The following is a 14,134-nucleotide window of genomic DNA, read 5'->3' on the forward strand; positions in this document are numbered from 1 at the left end:
GTCTTGGAGGCCCCTTCCAACCCTACGGTTCTATGATTCTGTGCCTCCTTGCTCAATGGCTCTCTGGTCGGCAAGCAAGCAGAAATGATGAGGAATGGCAGCTGCAGCAGCTGGCGACGGATGAAGAAAGCCAGTGGCAGGGGGAAAGCAGGCTGGCTGAGTGAGGGGGGCCCATGGAGGGTTTGTCCGAGGGCCCCTCAAAACCTGGAGCTTTCTTCATCCGTATTGATGATTGTCTCACACCATTCCCTTCCTTTAATTATGTTGATGAGTTAAAAAGCAATAGCTGTGAGGGAGGGGATTTAGATCTAATGTGAAGATTAAGGAAGATAAAACATTTCAGGGAAGTGAACTATATTACTTCTAATGAGACACTTCCTTCCAAACAGCCCCCCGCGCACAGTGTTGGGGGGGAAACCGTCCATACAGGCCTTGTTTCTGTCGACAGCCAAACTGACTCCTCATGCTTGACAAGCCCAGGCGACAGCCCTCAGTAAACCAAACAGCAGCTAGGCAGGGTAATGGAGGCTGAATGTCCTTTTCTGGCTGATACTTCCAGGCGAGCAATGTCCTCAAGATCAAGGAGGAGGGGGGTCTCCGCTTGTGGGGCACTTTGTGGAAGCATGTACCTGACCTGCACGCTTGGGTCATCAGTGCAAGCCCCGCTCCATATTCCTCCTCTGCGAGAGGTGTGGAGGAAGGAGGACAGGGGACAGGGCAAAACAGTGAGATAAAACAAGACCTTAAAGAAAGACAAGTAACGGAAGCGAAGAGCCCTCGGGCCTTGAAAACCGTTTCCCAAAGATTTTATACGACAGGGTCTGTTATTGTTTATGCCTTTATTGTATTCACAAAATATGTTTGGGGCTAGAAGCAGGGATGTACAGACCGTGTAAAATTCGCTCTGTCTGTGTTTCACGGATTGTCAGGAGCCTTTTGTTCCGTCGTCTGCCCACAGATGGATGAGAATAATTTTTTTGTGTCACGCAGAAAAATCCGCAAATAATTACGGAAATATTTACTCAAGCATTTACATAATATACCTCAGTACATAACATTTAGCGTATTGTCCCCCATTCCATTCAACATTCCCTCAGCAGAAACTTGCGTATTTCCCTACGAATATGTGTGTGTAAATTTCGGGAAAGTAAAACAATCACCCAAAACTCCACTGACTCCACGTGGCCTGAGGGGGGTGGTCCACAGCGGATTCTGGAGGTCGGATTCTTAGAAATCCGAGTTCATTTTAGTCTGTCTCGAATTTCTCCAGCATCCCTAGCTGGAAGGTGCAGGTTTCATTGACACAAACCTGAACAGACCCTCTTCCAGTCCACCTGGTGAGGTTCTGGGTCGACTGGACTGTGGTAGTGGCAGTGTTCAGAACGTTTGCAAGTTGCTGCCATAAAGGCAGCTGCCTAGATCCAATTCGGACTAAAGCTGCTTCGTATGTTCAACCTGGGGGGCTCCTGGACAATCAGGGATCTGGCAAAGGAACCACTGGATCCTTATGCCAGCAGCCTCCAGAGGCAGTTTGAAGAAGGACCAAGAGACAGGAGGACAGGGTGAGAGAAAACAATGCAGTGATTACTTGAAGCCAACATGGATTTGTCAAGAACAAATCCTACCAGACTAATCTGATCTCATTTTTTGGTCAGGTAACCTTGTGGACTTTGGGAATGCTGTGGACATAATATACCACAGCTTCAGCAAAGCTTTCAACAAAGTGCCCCATGATTTCCTGATGAGCAAACTAGCTACAAGTGGGCTAGATGAAACAACTCTCAGGTGGATCCACAGTTGGCTACAGAAATGGACTCAAAGAGTGCTTATCAATGGGATCTTCAGAAACTGGGGAGAGGTAACGAGCAGGGCACCGCAGGGCTCAGTCTTGGGCCCAGTGCTCTTCAACATTTTTATTAATGACTTGGATGAGGAGGTGCAGGGAATGCTGATCAAATTTGCAGATGACACCAAATTGGGCGGGATAGCTAATACCTTGGAAGACAGAAACAAAATTCAAAGTGATCTTGATAGACTGGAGCGCTGGGCAGGAAACAACAGAATGACATTTAATAGGGATAAATGCCAAGTTCTGCACTTAGGAAAAAGAAACCAAATGCGCAGTTACAAGATGGGGGATACGTGGCTCAACAACACTACAAGCGAGAGGGATCTTGGAATTGTTGTCGATCACAAGCTGAATATGAGCCAACAAAGTGATGTGGCTGCAAAAAAGGCAAATGCTCTTTTGGGCTGCATTAATAGAAGTATAGCTTCCAAATCCCGGGAAGTACTAGTTCCCTCTACTCAGCACTGGTTAGGCCTCATCTGGACTACTGTGTCCAGTTCTGGGTGCCACTTTTTAAGAAGGATGCAGACAAACTGGAGAGGGTTCAGAGGAGGGCAACAAAGATGTTCAGGGGACTGCCAACAAAGCCCTATGAAGAGAGACTAAAAGAACTGGGCATGTTTAGCCTTGAGAAGAGAAGACTGAGGGGAGATAGGAGAGCGCTCTTCAAGTCCTTGAAAGGTTGTCACAGAGAGGAAGGCCAGGATCTCTTCTCGATCATCCCAGAGTGCAGGACACGGAGTAATGGGCTCAAGTGACAGGAAACCAGATTCTGGCTGAACATCAGGAAAACATTCCTGATTGTTAGAGCAATATGGCAATGGCACTAATGACCTAGGGAGGTGGTGGGCTCTCCCACACTGGAGGCATTCAAGACGAGGCTGGACAGCCATCTGTCAGGGATGCTCTGTCTTGGATTCCTGCATTGAGCAGGGGGTTGGACTTGATGGCCTTGCAGGCCCCTTCCAACCATGCTATTCTATGATTGTATGAGAAGGGAGTTAACACCCTCTCTCTGCCTCACCCCAGTAGCAGCAAGTTCTTGCAAGGCTCAATTTGTAGGCATTTGTTTCTATGAGCATAATAAGACTTCTGAAATAAACTGAATGCTGAAATGTCCCATGCTACTTCACTCCAATTGTTTCTCTTCGGTACAGTATCTACTTTCTCACAGCGCGCACATTACATTTACGACTCTGCTACTGACGTTTGCCCAGCAAAAAATACCTGCGAACCGGGATGCATGGACAAGAGAGGGCCGGAAAGCCAGGGGACGGCAGGAAACAGGAGGAGAGGGGGAGCAGGCCCGGGGAGCAGGCGTGTAAGGACAGAGGGATGAGGCAGGGTCCTGAGAGAAGAGGAGCAATGGAGGGAGGTTGAACGAGTGATGGAGACGGGAGCTGGACATCAGCTTGAGTGCAACACACCGCCTTCCTCTAAACACTGGCTCAATTAGGTCATCACATGTTCTGAAGGACAACCTCATAACAATTTGGGGAGGGAGGTGCAGAGAGGTGAAGACAGAAGGATTTCCGTCGTGCCCTGCTTCCTTGGCGGCTGATAAACCTCTCAAGCGCTTGTTGGCAATGACAGCAAAATAGAACCTCCAAGTTTAGGGGCAGTATGTCTGAATACACTCCTGCAGGCTGTGCTGAGGGCAATGAGAAAGGGAAGCGAGCGGAGCCAATCCACCAGCCCTGATAAAATAATTCCCCCCCCTCTTCCCTCTCCATTCCATTTTCCTTGTGTGTCATGCTTTGTTTTAGTTTGTAAGCCTGCTGGCAGGCACTGTCTTGCTTTTCTGATTATATGGAAGCCACTCCCATGAGTCTTTTTAGCTGAGGAACAGGACAAAAATACTTTAAATAAATTAATAATTTATTAATTTAGTTGGTGTGGTGTAGTGGCTAGAATGTTGGACTGGGAGCCGGGAGATCCAGGTTCTAGTCCCCACTCGGCCATGGAAGCTCAGACTCAAAGACTCTCAGCCCAACCCACCTCACAGGGTTGTTGTTGTGAGGATAAAATGGAGAGGAGGAGGATTATGTATGCCACCTTGGGTTCCTTAAGGAGGGGAAAAGGCAGGATATAAATGCAACAAACAATAAATAAATACAAATTCTGGGGGCCGACAGAGAGCAGGGCTATTGCCTTTGTGTCCCATGTGTGGGCTTATTGGAATGATTTGGTTGGCCACTGTGGGAAACAGAATGTCAGACTGGATGGGCCTTTGGTCTGATCCAGCCAGGCTCTTGGGTATTTCACATCACCTCCTGGCAGCTGGTACCTTCAGCAGAAATTGTTAGAAAGCATTACGTGTTGAAGAGCGGCTCAACAACTGAGCACGTGACGTTGGTGGGAAAGGGTGCAGACCTGAGCAAAAATTCAAGGGCTAACCTGAGAGTAGAACAATTGGAAAGAAACACCCTATGGATCTGCAAACATCTACGTATGCTAATCTTCATCAGGAAGAAAAAGACTCTCCCTTCGCTACCCACACGACAAACGTGTGCCGTTTCTATTTCGGAAACACCTCCGTTTCACAGGAAGGTTATTTTTAGGGCGGCTGTTGTGTTTTCTTTCATGCCTGGAGAGAATCTTTTTGCTCCCACGCAAATCATGGGTTTCACATATTAAATGCCTCGCTGGCATTTGCTTGCCACTTTCATGCCGCTTGTTTAATACGCCGTTTGACATTCCGGCTTTATAAATGGTGACAAAAGTGGCACGGAGCCTCTAAAATTAGCTCCTCAGCAAGAGGGGATGCTAGAAATAGGTCCACCAACACAGTTGCTCACACCCCCCTCACACTTCGGGGAACAATACATATCTGGGAGTCATCGAGAGAGAGATTTCAGGATTATGAGCTTCTCAGAAGTCTAAAAAGGGATGTGTTCATCTGCGGACGGATTTCTGGTTGCTGCACGCACCAGTCCGTGACAGGCAGAACTGGCGGGGTGTCGCTTCTCTGCCCAGCTGCACCCACACGCTAGGCTCAGGCCTCCTTTATAGGCCGGGGAGTTCATCTGCAGGCACTCTCCAGAGACGGGATGAGTCACCCCCATGCATGGCTGGTGGGCAGAAGCGGAGATGAGTCTTCCGCAGGTGGGAAGGAAAGGAGGGTCTGATTTGCCTGTGCGGAGGCTGCATGCGCGCACCGTGGCACGCCTCGTGCTTGCCTGCTCCCCCCACATGCGTAGGAATGTTGATCCTTTTTCGGAGCAGGGGGTACCGGCGCAGATTACATGAAAAGTATTATGCACATGGGGGGGGGAGAGCTCTCACCAAGGGCTGGCATCTGTATCGATGGAGCTCAGGAACCGATCAAGATTCAGAAGCAGATTTGCATCACCTAAAACTGTTCAGGCTTTTTTAATGGGGGTCATTGGTAGCTAGCTAGCGTGTTTGTTGGTAAGCAACTGGCAATAAATAAATAAATAAATAGCTGTTTATTTACTTACTTACTTACTTACTTATTTAAAACCAGTTGCTTACCCACAAACATGGTTTGCGGAGAAAAATCAAATCTACCAAAAGGTTTAATGTAACTAACTGCGGTTATTGAAAGCTTGCTCCCAGCACCCCACGTATATGGTCTACACTTCTTTCCACCCAAGGGCAGAAGTGCATTTTGGAGAAGCTCGGGGGGGGGGGGGGATTCCAGTGGTGGGCGGAGCTGAAGGCAAAATGAGGCATGGCCCAAGGCAAAAGGGGTGTGGCCTAAAATACAAAAAATGCGACCATGTTTTAGCTTAAAGCTCTTCCTGCCGGTAACAAAGCCTTAGGAAGAATTTCTTCATGCAGCGCATAGTTAAACCATGGAACTCGCTACCATAGGATGTAGTGATGGCCACCAATTTGGATGGCTTTAAAAGGGGGTTGGACAAATTCCTGGAGGAGAAGGTGATCAATGGTTACTAGTCCTAATGGCTCTGTGCTACCTCCAGTACCAGAGTCAGTGAGCCTATGTACACCAGTTGCTGGGGAACATGGGCAGGAGGGTGCTTTTGCACTCATGTCCTGCTTGTGGGTTTCCCATGGGCAGCTGGTTGGCCACTGTGTGAACAGAATGCTGGACTAGATCAACCCTTGGTCTGATCCAGCAGGGTTTTTCTGATGTTCTTACGAGAGGCAGTTCAGTGTTTTAGAATAGAAGAAAAACCTGCACAAAAGCCAGGAAACTACCAAATAATCAGTGGTTCGGGGAAAGGAGCCAAGGGAAGGGGCGTCACCTTCTGGGGAACCCTGGGGGGTGAGACTGGACCCCAGGTAGCCCGGAGTTGGCCCACATGCCTGAGGTTCTGAACTCCACTGCTGCTATAAATAGAACAGTTCATAGTAGTGGATGGGCGCTGTGCTCAATACGAACACCCCACAGTGATGTTCTCTCACCCATCTCTCCAGGGGCCCCGTCTTCCTTTGCAGATTCTCATACCCAGGACTGAATCTTGCACGTGAGAATTACACACGAGGAGGAGTTTGTCCATTCATTCCCAGGTGAACACTGTGCAGATGAACCACGTCTGAGAAAAGGCTGGTTTTCAAGCTTCTTGTCTGGTATGCCATGTTCCACCTTTTTTCACGTGAGCCCATTTCCTTCCCATGTAAAACTGAGGAGGTACAGCAGTGTGTGAGGACCACACATGTAACAGACAGCTGCCAGGGTGAAAGCACCTGCACATCTGCCTAAAGAGGGCATCCTAAGTTGCCCTCCTGTTTCCATCTGGGGGGGTGGGGGCGGGATGTGGCACTGACACCAGAAAGCAGAGATACAAAGGCAAATGTGTGGTCACAGTGTGACCACAACTCCGTTTTTGTATATCACTTGTTTTGCCTTGGTAAGGAAACTCCAAAGGAACAAAAACAGCAAGGCAAGATGGCTGCCATTTCGAACACAACGGAGCATGCTTTTCTTATGTTCTGATCCTATCCGCTTGGAGCTATTGTTCTGAAATGCTTCTCCTCTAGTACATTGTGCAAAGCCCACTGATGGGGGGTGGGGGAGGGAAAGAGTGTATTGGCTCATGGTTAGATTTTTGTGTAGAACAGGTTCAACTCTTTGGTGAGTGTTTTGCTCATCTTTAATCAATGCACTGAAGAAGAGGAGATAACCATGTAGGGCCAGGTGAGGATAATAGTTTCATACAAGAGGAGACAGAGAGCCCTTGGATGAGAAGCACAGGAGTAAACTCCTTGGTCTAATTTTGCTTGTGAATCTTCAAGGTAAGGAAATACTTTCCCTTCCTCCTAGGAAAGGCATCTCCCACAGAACAGGGAAATGCACCCTATTGGCTTCTGCTTACTTGCAGAACTCATGTTTCTCATGTCAGTAAGTCAGGTAACTCATGTCAGTGAAGTAAATCTCTCCCCGCTGATGAATGTAGAGGCTGGAGCAGGGTGGGATGGGGGAAAACAGCTGCAGGGCAGAATGAAATGACCAGGCCGCAGATGATGATGCTTCTTGCTGCCCCAAGACGTCAATCACGCATTCACTTCAATGCACATTTGTTGAAAAGTCTACAGCAGCTGGGACACCTACCCTAGAGGAACAGATCGGCTGAAATGTCTCTGGTACAGGTAGCTTCTCGAGTCATTTTCTGCCAGGCAGCCTAGAAGCCAACATCCCTTGCAATGTCATCTGGCACCTCCCCCCGCCCCAATCCAAATCCTATTACCTAGCTCTTGCCAAGGACTGGCATCTGTGTCCATGGAGCTAAGAAACGGATCAAGACTGAGAAGCAGAATTGCATCACCTAAAACTACTCAGGCTTGTTACGGGGTCATTGGTAGCTAATTTATTATTTATTTATTTAAAACCGCTTGGTTACCCAAGATTATTATTAATCTTTGTGAACTGATCTGGGAGGCAGCTTACAGAATAAAATACATAAAAACAGTTGAAGTATTAGAAGTGATAAAAAAGCAAACGCATTTCAGCTCTGATGGTGTGAATGGCTTGGTCCTGTTAGTCCTCCTGGGAATACACTTGATGGTTGGCCACACAGAGGTTTCCAGGTAGGCCCAGTTTGACAGTAAACACCCAACACTGACAAAGACAGGCCCAACCAACTGAGCACCTTGCAAAGACAACACAGAGGCTGCACTAGGTTGGGCTTTCTACAGCACAAGAGCAATCTTAGGCTGGAGACAGACAACAGTTTTTGGGAGAGCTGGAAGTAGGTTGAAGCGGAGATGCTTCTTTGCTTCCTGAATGAACCTGGCTGAGCATTAAGATTTATTGGAGAGGCTCTTCTCCATGTCCTAAGATCAGAGCCATAACAGGCTGGGATGGTAGAGGAGGCCTTTTTTGTGGCTGTGCTTTGGTTGCACAACAGCTGGCCAGGGAGGCCTTGCCTTGATGGGTTTTTTTGCCACCTGGCAAAGACCTTTTTATTTCGAAAGGTATTTGGCCTCTCGAGCTGATGATGGTTTTGCTCCAGGGACTTTGTGAAATTTTATCTGCCTTCCCGATCTTCTTTTAAATTGTTTTCATTTTACCATGTTTTGTTGCTGTTTGGTTGACTTAAATTTTACACTGTAAGCAGCCTTGAGAGTTTTAAAAACTATCAGAAAAGTAAGGTACACATGTTTTTAATAAAATAAATTTTAAAATATGCACACATTTCTTTTGTCTCTGTGCTGCCCTCTCGGCACACAGCTTTTGCAGGTTGTTGAAACAATACAAAGCCTGCCAAACTTATTCACCAGAGGCAAATGTGGGATGAATGGACACACCACAAATAAGGAGGCCTCTTCCAAACCACTTTCCCCTCTCTGAAGGAAAAAAAATACACACTAGTGGCAGTTCTAGCCTTAGGCTGCAACCCATAAACCACTTCTCAGTAGCATCTTTGAAGAGTGCCAGTCCTTAAGACGGAGATATTGCCAGCCTTGGGGGAACCCCAGGAGTTGCAGAAGTGCCAAAAAGCTTTAGAAAAAAATCCTTAAGAGGGACACCTCCCCCCCCCCCCAAAAAAAACCAGACCTATGAGGACTGAGTGTGCCCAGTGGCCATGAAATGCTGAGTGACTCTTGTGGGGCAGGGAATAAAAAAAACAGGGGGAGGTGGATGGAAATAGAATATTCTAGCCAGACAGCTATGAACAGGAACATTCCACCCTGCAACATTTTTTTTTTGCATGTTCCACTTGGAATTTTCCCTGTTTTGCATGCTTTATTCTGACGAATAAATATGCAAAATAAAGAATTTGGGTATTATTGAAGCACAAACTGGGTGGCTTGTTTTGTTTTGTTTTAAGTGCAGGGCATCCAATGCATCTCACATATTTAATAATGGAGAAGCGAGGGTACTTTTAAAAATACAGCCTGTATTTGTTTCTAGCCATACGTCTAAGTATTATTGGAGGCTACAGGGGAAAACGTAGTTTGCAGCAAGAAAAATATAAATGAACAAGCCCGTCAGTCATCTAAAAACAGAAGCGCCTGCTTTGCACATGAAACTTAATAGGATCAATGCATCAGGATCACCTCCTTTTTCAGCCGCACCTTTAGAGGCCAACCTTGACATCTCAACATGGAGCATAAAAATGGACCTGTTATTTTCATTTCAGATGCATATTGTGCAGCGAGAGGAACAATGTGAGGGATATTATTTCAGAGCCCTGGGAAAAATTAGCAAGTCAAATATTGAATCAGCCTCTAGCATATGCTAAGGAGATTGCTTTGATCTTATCCAGCCTAAAAGCCCCATTATTGAATTTAAAGTCTGTGAACACATATCAGACCAATATATAAAGCCTATCCGAATACAAGTTTGAGAAGCAGAAGATGTTTTGACAAAAGGGGAAGGGGAGAATATTTTGCCGAAAAGGTCAGAAGTTACTTGCTTAAAATACAGGTCCAGTTTTCTGGATCGTTTTCCTCCTAATCATCGAAGCCAGTGGCTTCACTGAAACAGCAGCCTGTTCCCAGGACAAAAGCAGAGAGATGTGACGATGTCAAAAGAAGTCTTATCCCTGGTCCAGGACAGAAAGACAAGCATGACTTATGAAGTAAAAAGGCAGGGAGTTGGGGAAATTCTCAGCCTCCTAGGGAATAGTACCATATTTATTTTTTATCCTGCCCTTCCTCCAAGGAATTCAGAGCAACAGACAACAACCCTGTGAGGTAGATTAGGCCGAAAGATAACGACTTCTCCAAGATCATCCAGTGAGCTTTATGGCTGAGTGGGGATTCAAATCCATTCTCCCTGGTCAAAGTCCAGCAGTCTAGCCACTACACCAGCCTTCCCCAACCTGGTGCCCTCCAGATGTGTTAGACTACAATTCCCATGCTGGCTGGAGCATGCTGGGTGCCATGGCTCTACGCAGCCATGGCTCTCTGGAATACGTTTAGGAATGTCTTGGGGTGAATTTAGCAGCACACTTCTTCCTATGTGCTTTCGGAACAATAAGGGTTGACCTTCCCCAGTCAATCAACTAAAAACTAGTTGAAATTTACAGGGGAAAAAAGCATGGGGTCCTCCCAGGACTGTATTCCACTTCAAAAAGCAGATGGAGGCCTGCATGTTTGAATGCTCCCTCAAGTAAAACAAAACACTCCTTGCATACACAAAAGTAAAATGTCAGGGACATGCTGATTAAAATCTTTCTCCCTGGCATGCTAGCTTCCAAAGGCAGGTGATTTTCATATTTACATGGGGGACCAGTCCAAAATATGAAACATAACCTGCATCTGAAATAGCAAAGCCTTGGGGCATGTGCTTTTTTTTTTTTTTTTGGTATGTTTGAATGAGCTTTTAGTTACACTAGGAAAGGACAAATAATGAGCTTTTGGTTACACTAGGGAAGGACAAATCATGTATTACCAGATTCTAGAAGACACACTAAGACTTTTGGGAAGCCCAGACGCACAATCCTAGACATGCCTACTCAGAAGTTAAATCCTATAGAGTTTAGTGGGGCAAGCGTGTATAAGATTGCCGCTACAGTGTGTCTGTGTGAGTATATTAATTCTTACAAGCAGTCTTTGCAACTCTTTGCCTCACTGTATATATTTTTTCAAGCTTTCCTTTTTAATATAGGGTCTTTCTTATGACCAGCACCCATGACAGTCTGATGTTAACAGCACAATCCTATACATGTCTCCTCAGAAATACGTTCCATTGAGTTCAATGGGGCAGCCTTAGTATGGGAATACAGGCAGATGGACACTGGACAATTCTGTCTTCTACGTCTCTTTCCAGTGTTGCTCTTTTCTACTTTACTCGGTCTTGGACCAGCCTTGCCCTCACAAAAAACAAAGTAGGAAACAAAAATGAAACGCCAACGATGGATAGGTCAAAGCAAATTCATTATGTGAATTTGTTATTAGTATTGTACGCTGCCTAGAGTGGCCAGGTAGTCCACCAGATGGGTGGCTAACAAATCAAATAAATAAATAAATAAATAAATACATACATACATACATACACAGAAGTGGAGGGAACAGGAAATGTCTTGAGGAAAGCTGATTTGAGAAATATGCGGCCGCTTGATTCTACATTCATCCCCGACTAGGCAGGATGGAGCCAATGCTCTCAGGTATATGGGTACAATTCTAGGTCAGGCCGGCACAACCTATCTCACCTAGTTGTGATGGGGGAAGATTCCCTTCATTTTGCAGCCTTGCCCTATTCCAAAAAGCAGGGGTGGCCCGAGACAGTTTGCTGCCTGATGTGGAGCAGCAAATGTTGCCCCCACCCCCAATCAAGGCGAGCCAAGCCCTTTGGGCTCCTGAGTCAGGAAATCCTACACACAACATTGCCCCTAACTGGCAGTAAAGACACAATCATAACAAATGGAATAACAATTTGCTGTCCTTCCTTGGCACCCAAAATCAGCTGCCTGAGGCATCCACCTCACTCTGCCTAATGGTAGGGCTGGCCCTGCCAAGAATTCGACACTGCTCTTTTACACAGACCGTGTCACGGTCCTAAGTAGCAGCTGCTCCCCTAGATGCTTTGAAGTTTATGGGGCAGTGCCCCGGAGCCAAAAAAGCACTGTTTATACTCCATAGCCACCAGCATTTCACGGATGAATGAATGAGTCTTTTCCATCCCCCGTTACCTGATCCTTTAAAATGGAGATGACGGATTGAACCTGGCACCTTCTGCATACAATGCAGGGGCTCCACCACTGAGCCGTGGTCCCTCCACAGGCTTCTTACAATACAATAGCTTCCCCTGGGCTGCTTCTGAAGAATGAGACCTAGCTTCCTGGAATAACATCAAGCCAAGGGAGAGGCCAGCCTGTCCCATCCATCGGCCAGAGAAGGAACAATTGCGGGAAGCTCACCTCCCCCCCTCTGCCAGAAAGAACGCTCAGCTCCTCCAACTACCTCTTGCCCTGTGCCTGTGGAAGGAAGGTGGAAGAATGCTGTACTGAGGGAGAGGAGAGGTGGAAGCAGGGCCATCCTGCCAGCTCTGGTCAAAGAATTTTTTTTTATTTTTTTATTTTTTTATTATTAAATGTATTAATCGCCCATCTGGCTGGTCACCCAGCCACTCTGGGCGATGTACAACATACAATAAAAACAGTTTAAAACAATAAAATTCTACAATAACAACATTTTCTAAAATACCCTAACCCACCCCAAATGCCTGCCTGAACAACAATGTTTTTAATGCACGACAGAAGCTCATTAAAGAGCTTAATTTTTTTCCCCCTCTTCCCTCCCCATTCCTTTTTCCTTGTGTGTCATGCCTTTTTAGAATGTAAGCCTGCAAGCAGATACTGCCTTGTTTTACTGATTATGTGTAAGCTGCTCGGGGGCTTTTTTGCACTGAGGAGTTACCAAAAAACAAAAAAAACCCCTTCTAAATAAATAAATATAAATAAATACAATAAATCGGATACTGACTCTTAAACTGTTTCCATTTTTAAAACTGAAGCATTCCAGAATGTGGAATCTCATGGTCAAGTCAGATGAACTCTATTGCCACTTAAATCACATTCAGCAATATTTACTATCCAGATAGTTGTGGAAGGACAGATGAAAAGTATGCATACCTGTGCATACACGAGCAGCATTTTTTAAAAGGCACTTCATCATCTCCCCAAAAGGCAAAACAGCAACACTGATCTATCGGAGACTCCCCGGTATATATGGACAGTTGATGCCTATGATACTGCTGTGTAGGCCACATCATGTGAAAATATTTGATACAGAATGCTGAGACACACCACTGATTCATGAATATATGTCACAACAACTCCCCCTGCCCCACAAATCAAGGACAACTAAGAGACACCCCACTGTGTCCATTTAAAAGAGACAGATCGTCCTCAAAAACCGATGTTCCCGATGGGAAAACTCACCATTTTATTATTGATTTCATGAAAATGGATTTCACAGACTTTTTCCACCACATCTTCATTTTCAAAAGTTACAAACCCAAATCCTGTTTAAAAAAATGAAAGAGAGGGAACGAAATATTAATAATGATAAAAGAGGCTTTCTTTCTCTTGGATTGCTTGCAAAATAAATTACTTTAAGGCACCTTGGTTATAAGGTGTATAACAAACTTGCATTCACAAATCAATTGGTCAAACCTTTACAGAAAAACTCCTTAAGATTAATATGGATCAAATCGACAGGGGGCTGCTAGAGTCAAAAATAAGGACTGTATTCCCCATTTCCCCCCAATACACACACACACACACACTCACACTCTTCCCATAAATTTAAATAGACAGTTACTTTTTTGGAATAGAATAGATCAAACATGAAATAAAAAGGACATAAATCTTTGTTGCACATGATAGGTTCTCAGTAATAATTTTCCTCGCAGCCTTTCTTCGCTGTCCATGAAGCCCTATCGGCTTCAGGTAGAGCTAAACCCAATGGGACTTTTCCCATTATGGATGTCTCATTAAGCAGCAAGGGACGGGTGGGAATGGGTCAGTAATACAAAAGGGATAACCATGAATCATCAGTTACCCACTGCCAGTAAGAGCGTGAACGTATCAATGCTTTTGCAAATACACTGCAGCTCTGAATGTGCAGATTTGACTCCAAGAAAACAAGAAGCCCCCCCCCCCCCCCCCCGCAGCTTGGCTGTTATTGATAAGGGTTAAAAGAGACCAACTTTGCTCTCCCTGGAAAGCAGTAGGAATAATAAACGCCCCTTGGATCTCTGCAGGTCCTGGCTGTCCTTTCTGCTTGTTGTGGCAGTTCAGCCCTGCGGATCAGCCAAGATCCAGAGGTGGTTATTTGTCTTTTTTCTTCCTGAATTACTTCCTCTAATACCTCATCAGGATATCCGGAGGCCTTTAAGGATCTATG

General features: G+C 45.8%; 1 protein-coding gene and 1 long non-coding RNA gene across 9 annotated transcripts in view; one reads left to right on the forward strand and one right to left on the reverse strand.

Annotated features, from left to right (window-relative positions):
* Positions 1-14,134, reverse strand: part of MSI2 (musashi RNA binding protein 2) — a 546,823-nt gene that overhangs the window by 119,511 nt on the left and 413,178 nt on the right. For all 8 annotated transcript variants that reach the window (XM_084822450.1, XM_084822448.1, XM_084822454.1 and 5 more), the window contains one exon: positions 13,168-13,250. In XM_084822450.1, the coding sequence (XP_084678576.1) occupies positions 13,168-13,250 (83 nt within the window). The remainder of the gene's footprint in view (positions 1-13,167; positions 13,251-14,134) is intronic.
* The window catches only part of LOC146334944 (uncharacterized), a 68,132-nt gene that overhangs the window by 32,386 nt on the left and 21,612 nt on the right, over positions 1-14,134 (forward strand). The window lies entirely within an intron of this gene.

This window comes from Heloderma suspectum, chromosome 16 (assembly GCF_057233095.1).
Source record: "Heloderma suspectum isolate Gila_16-S chromosome 16, 16-S_ref, whole genome shotgun sequence".
NCBI classification, from domain to species: Eukaryota; Metazoa; Chordata; class Lepidosauria; order Squamata; family Helodermatidae; genus Heloderma; species Heloderma suspectum.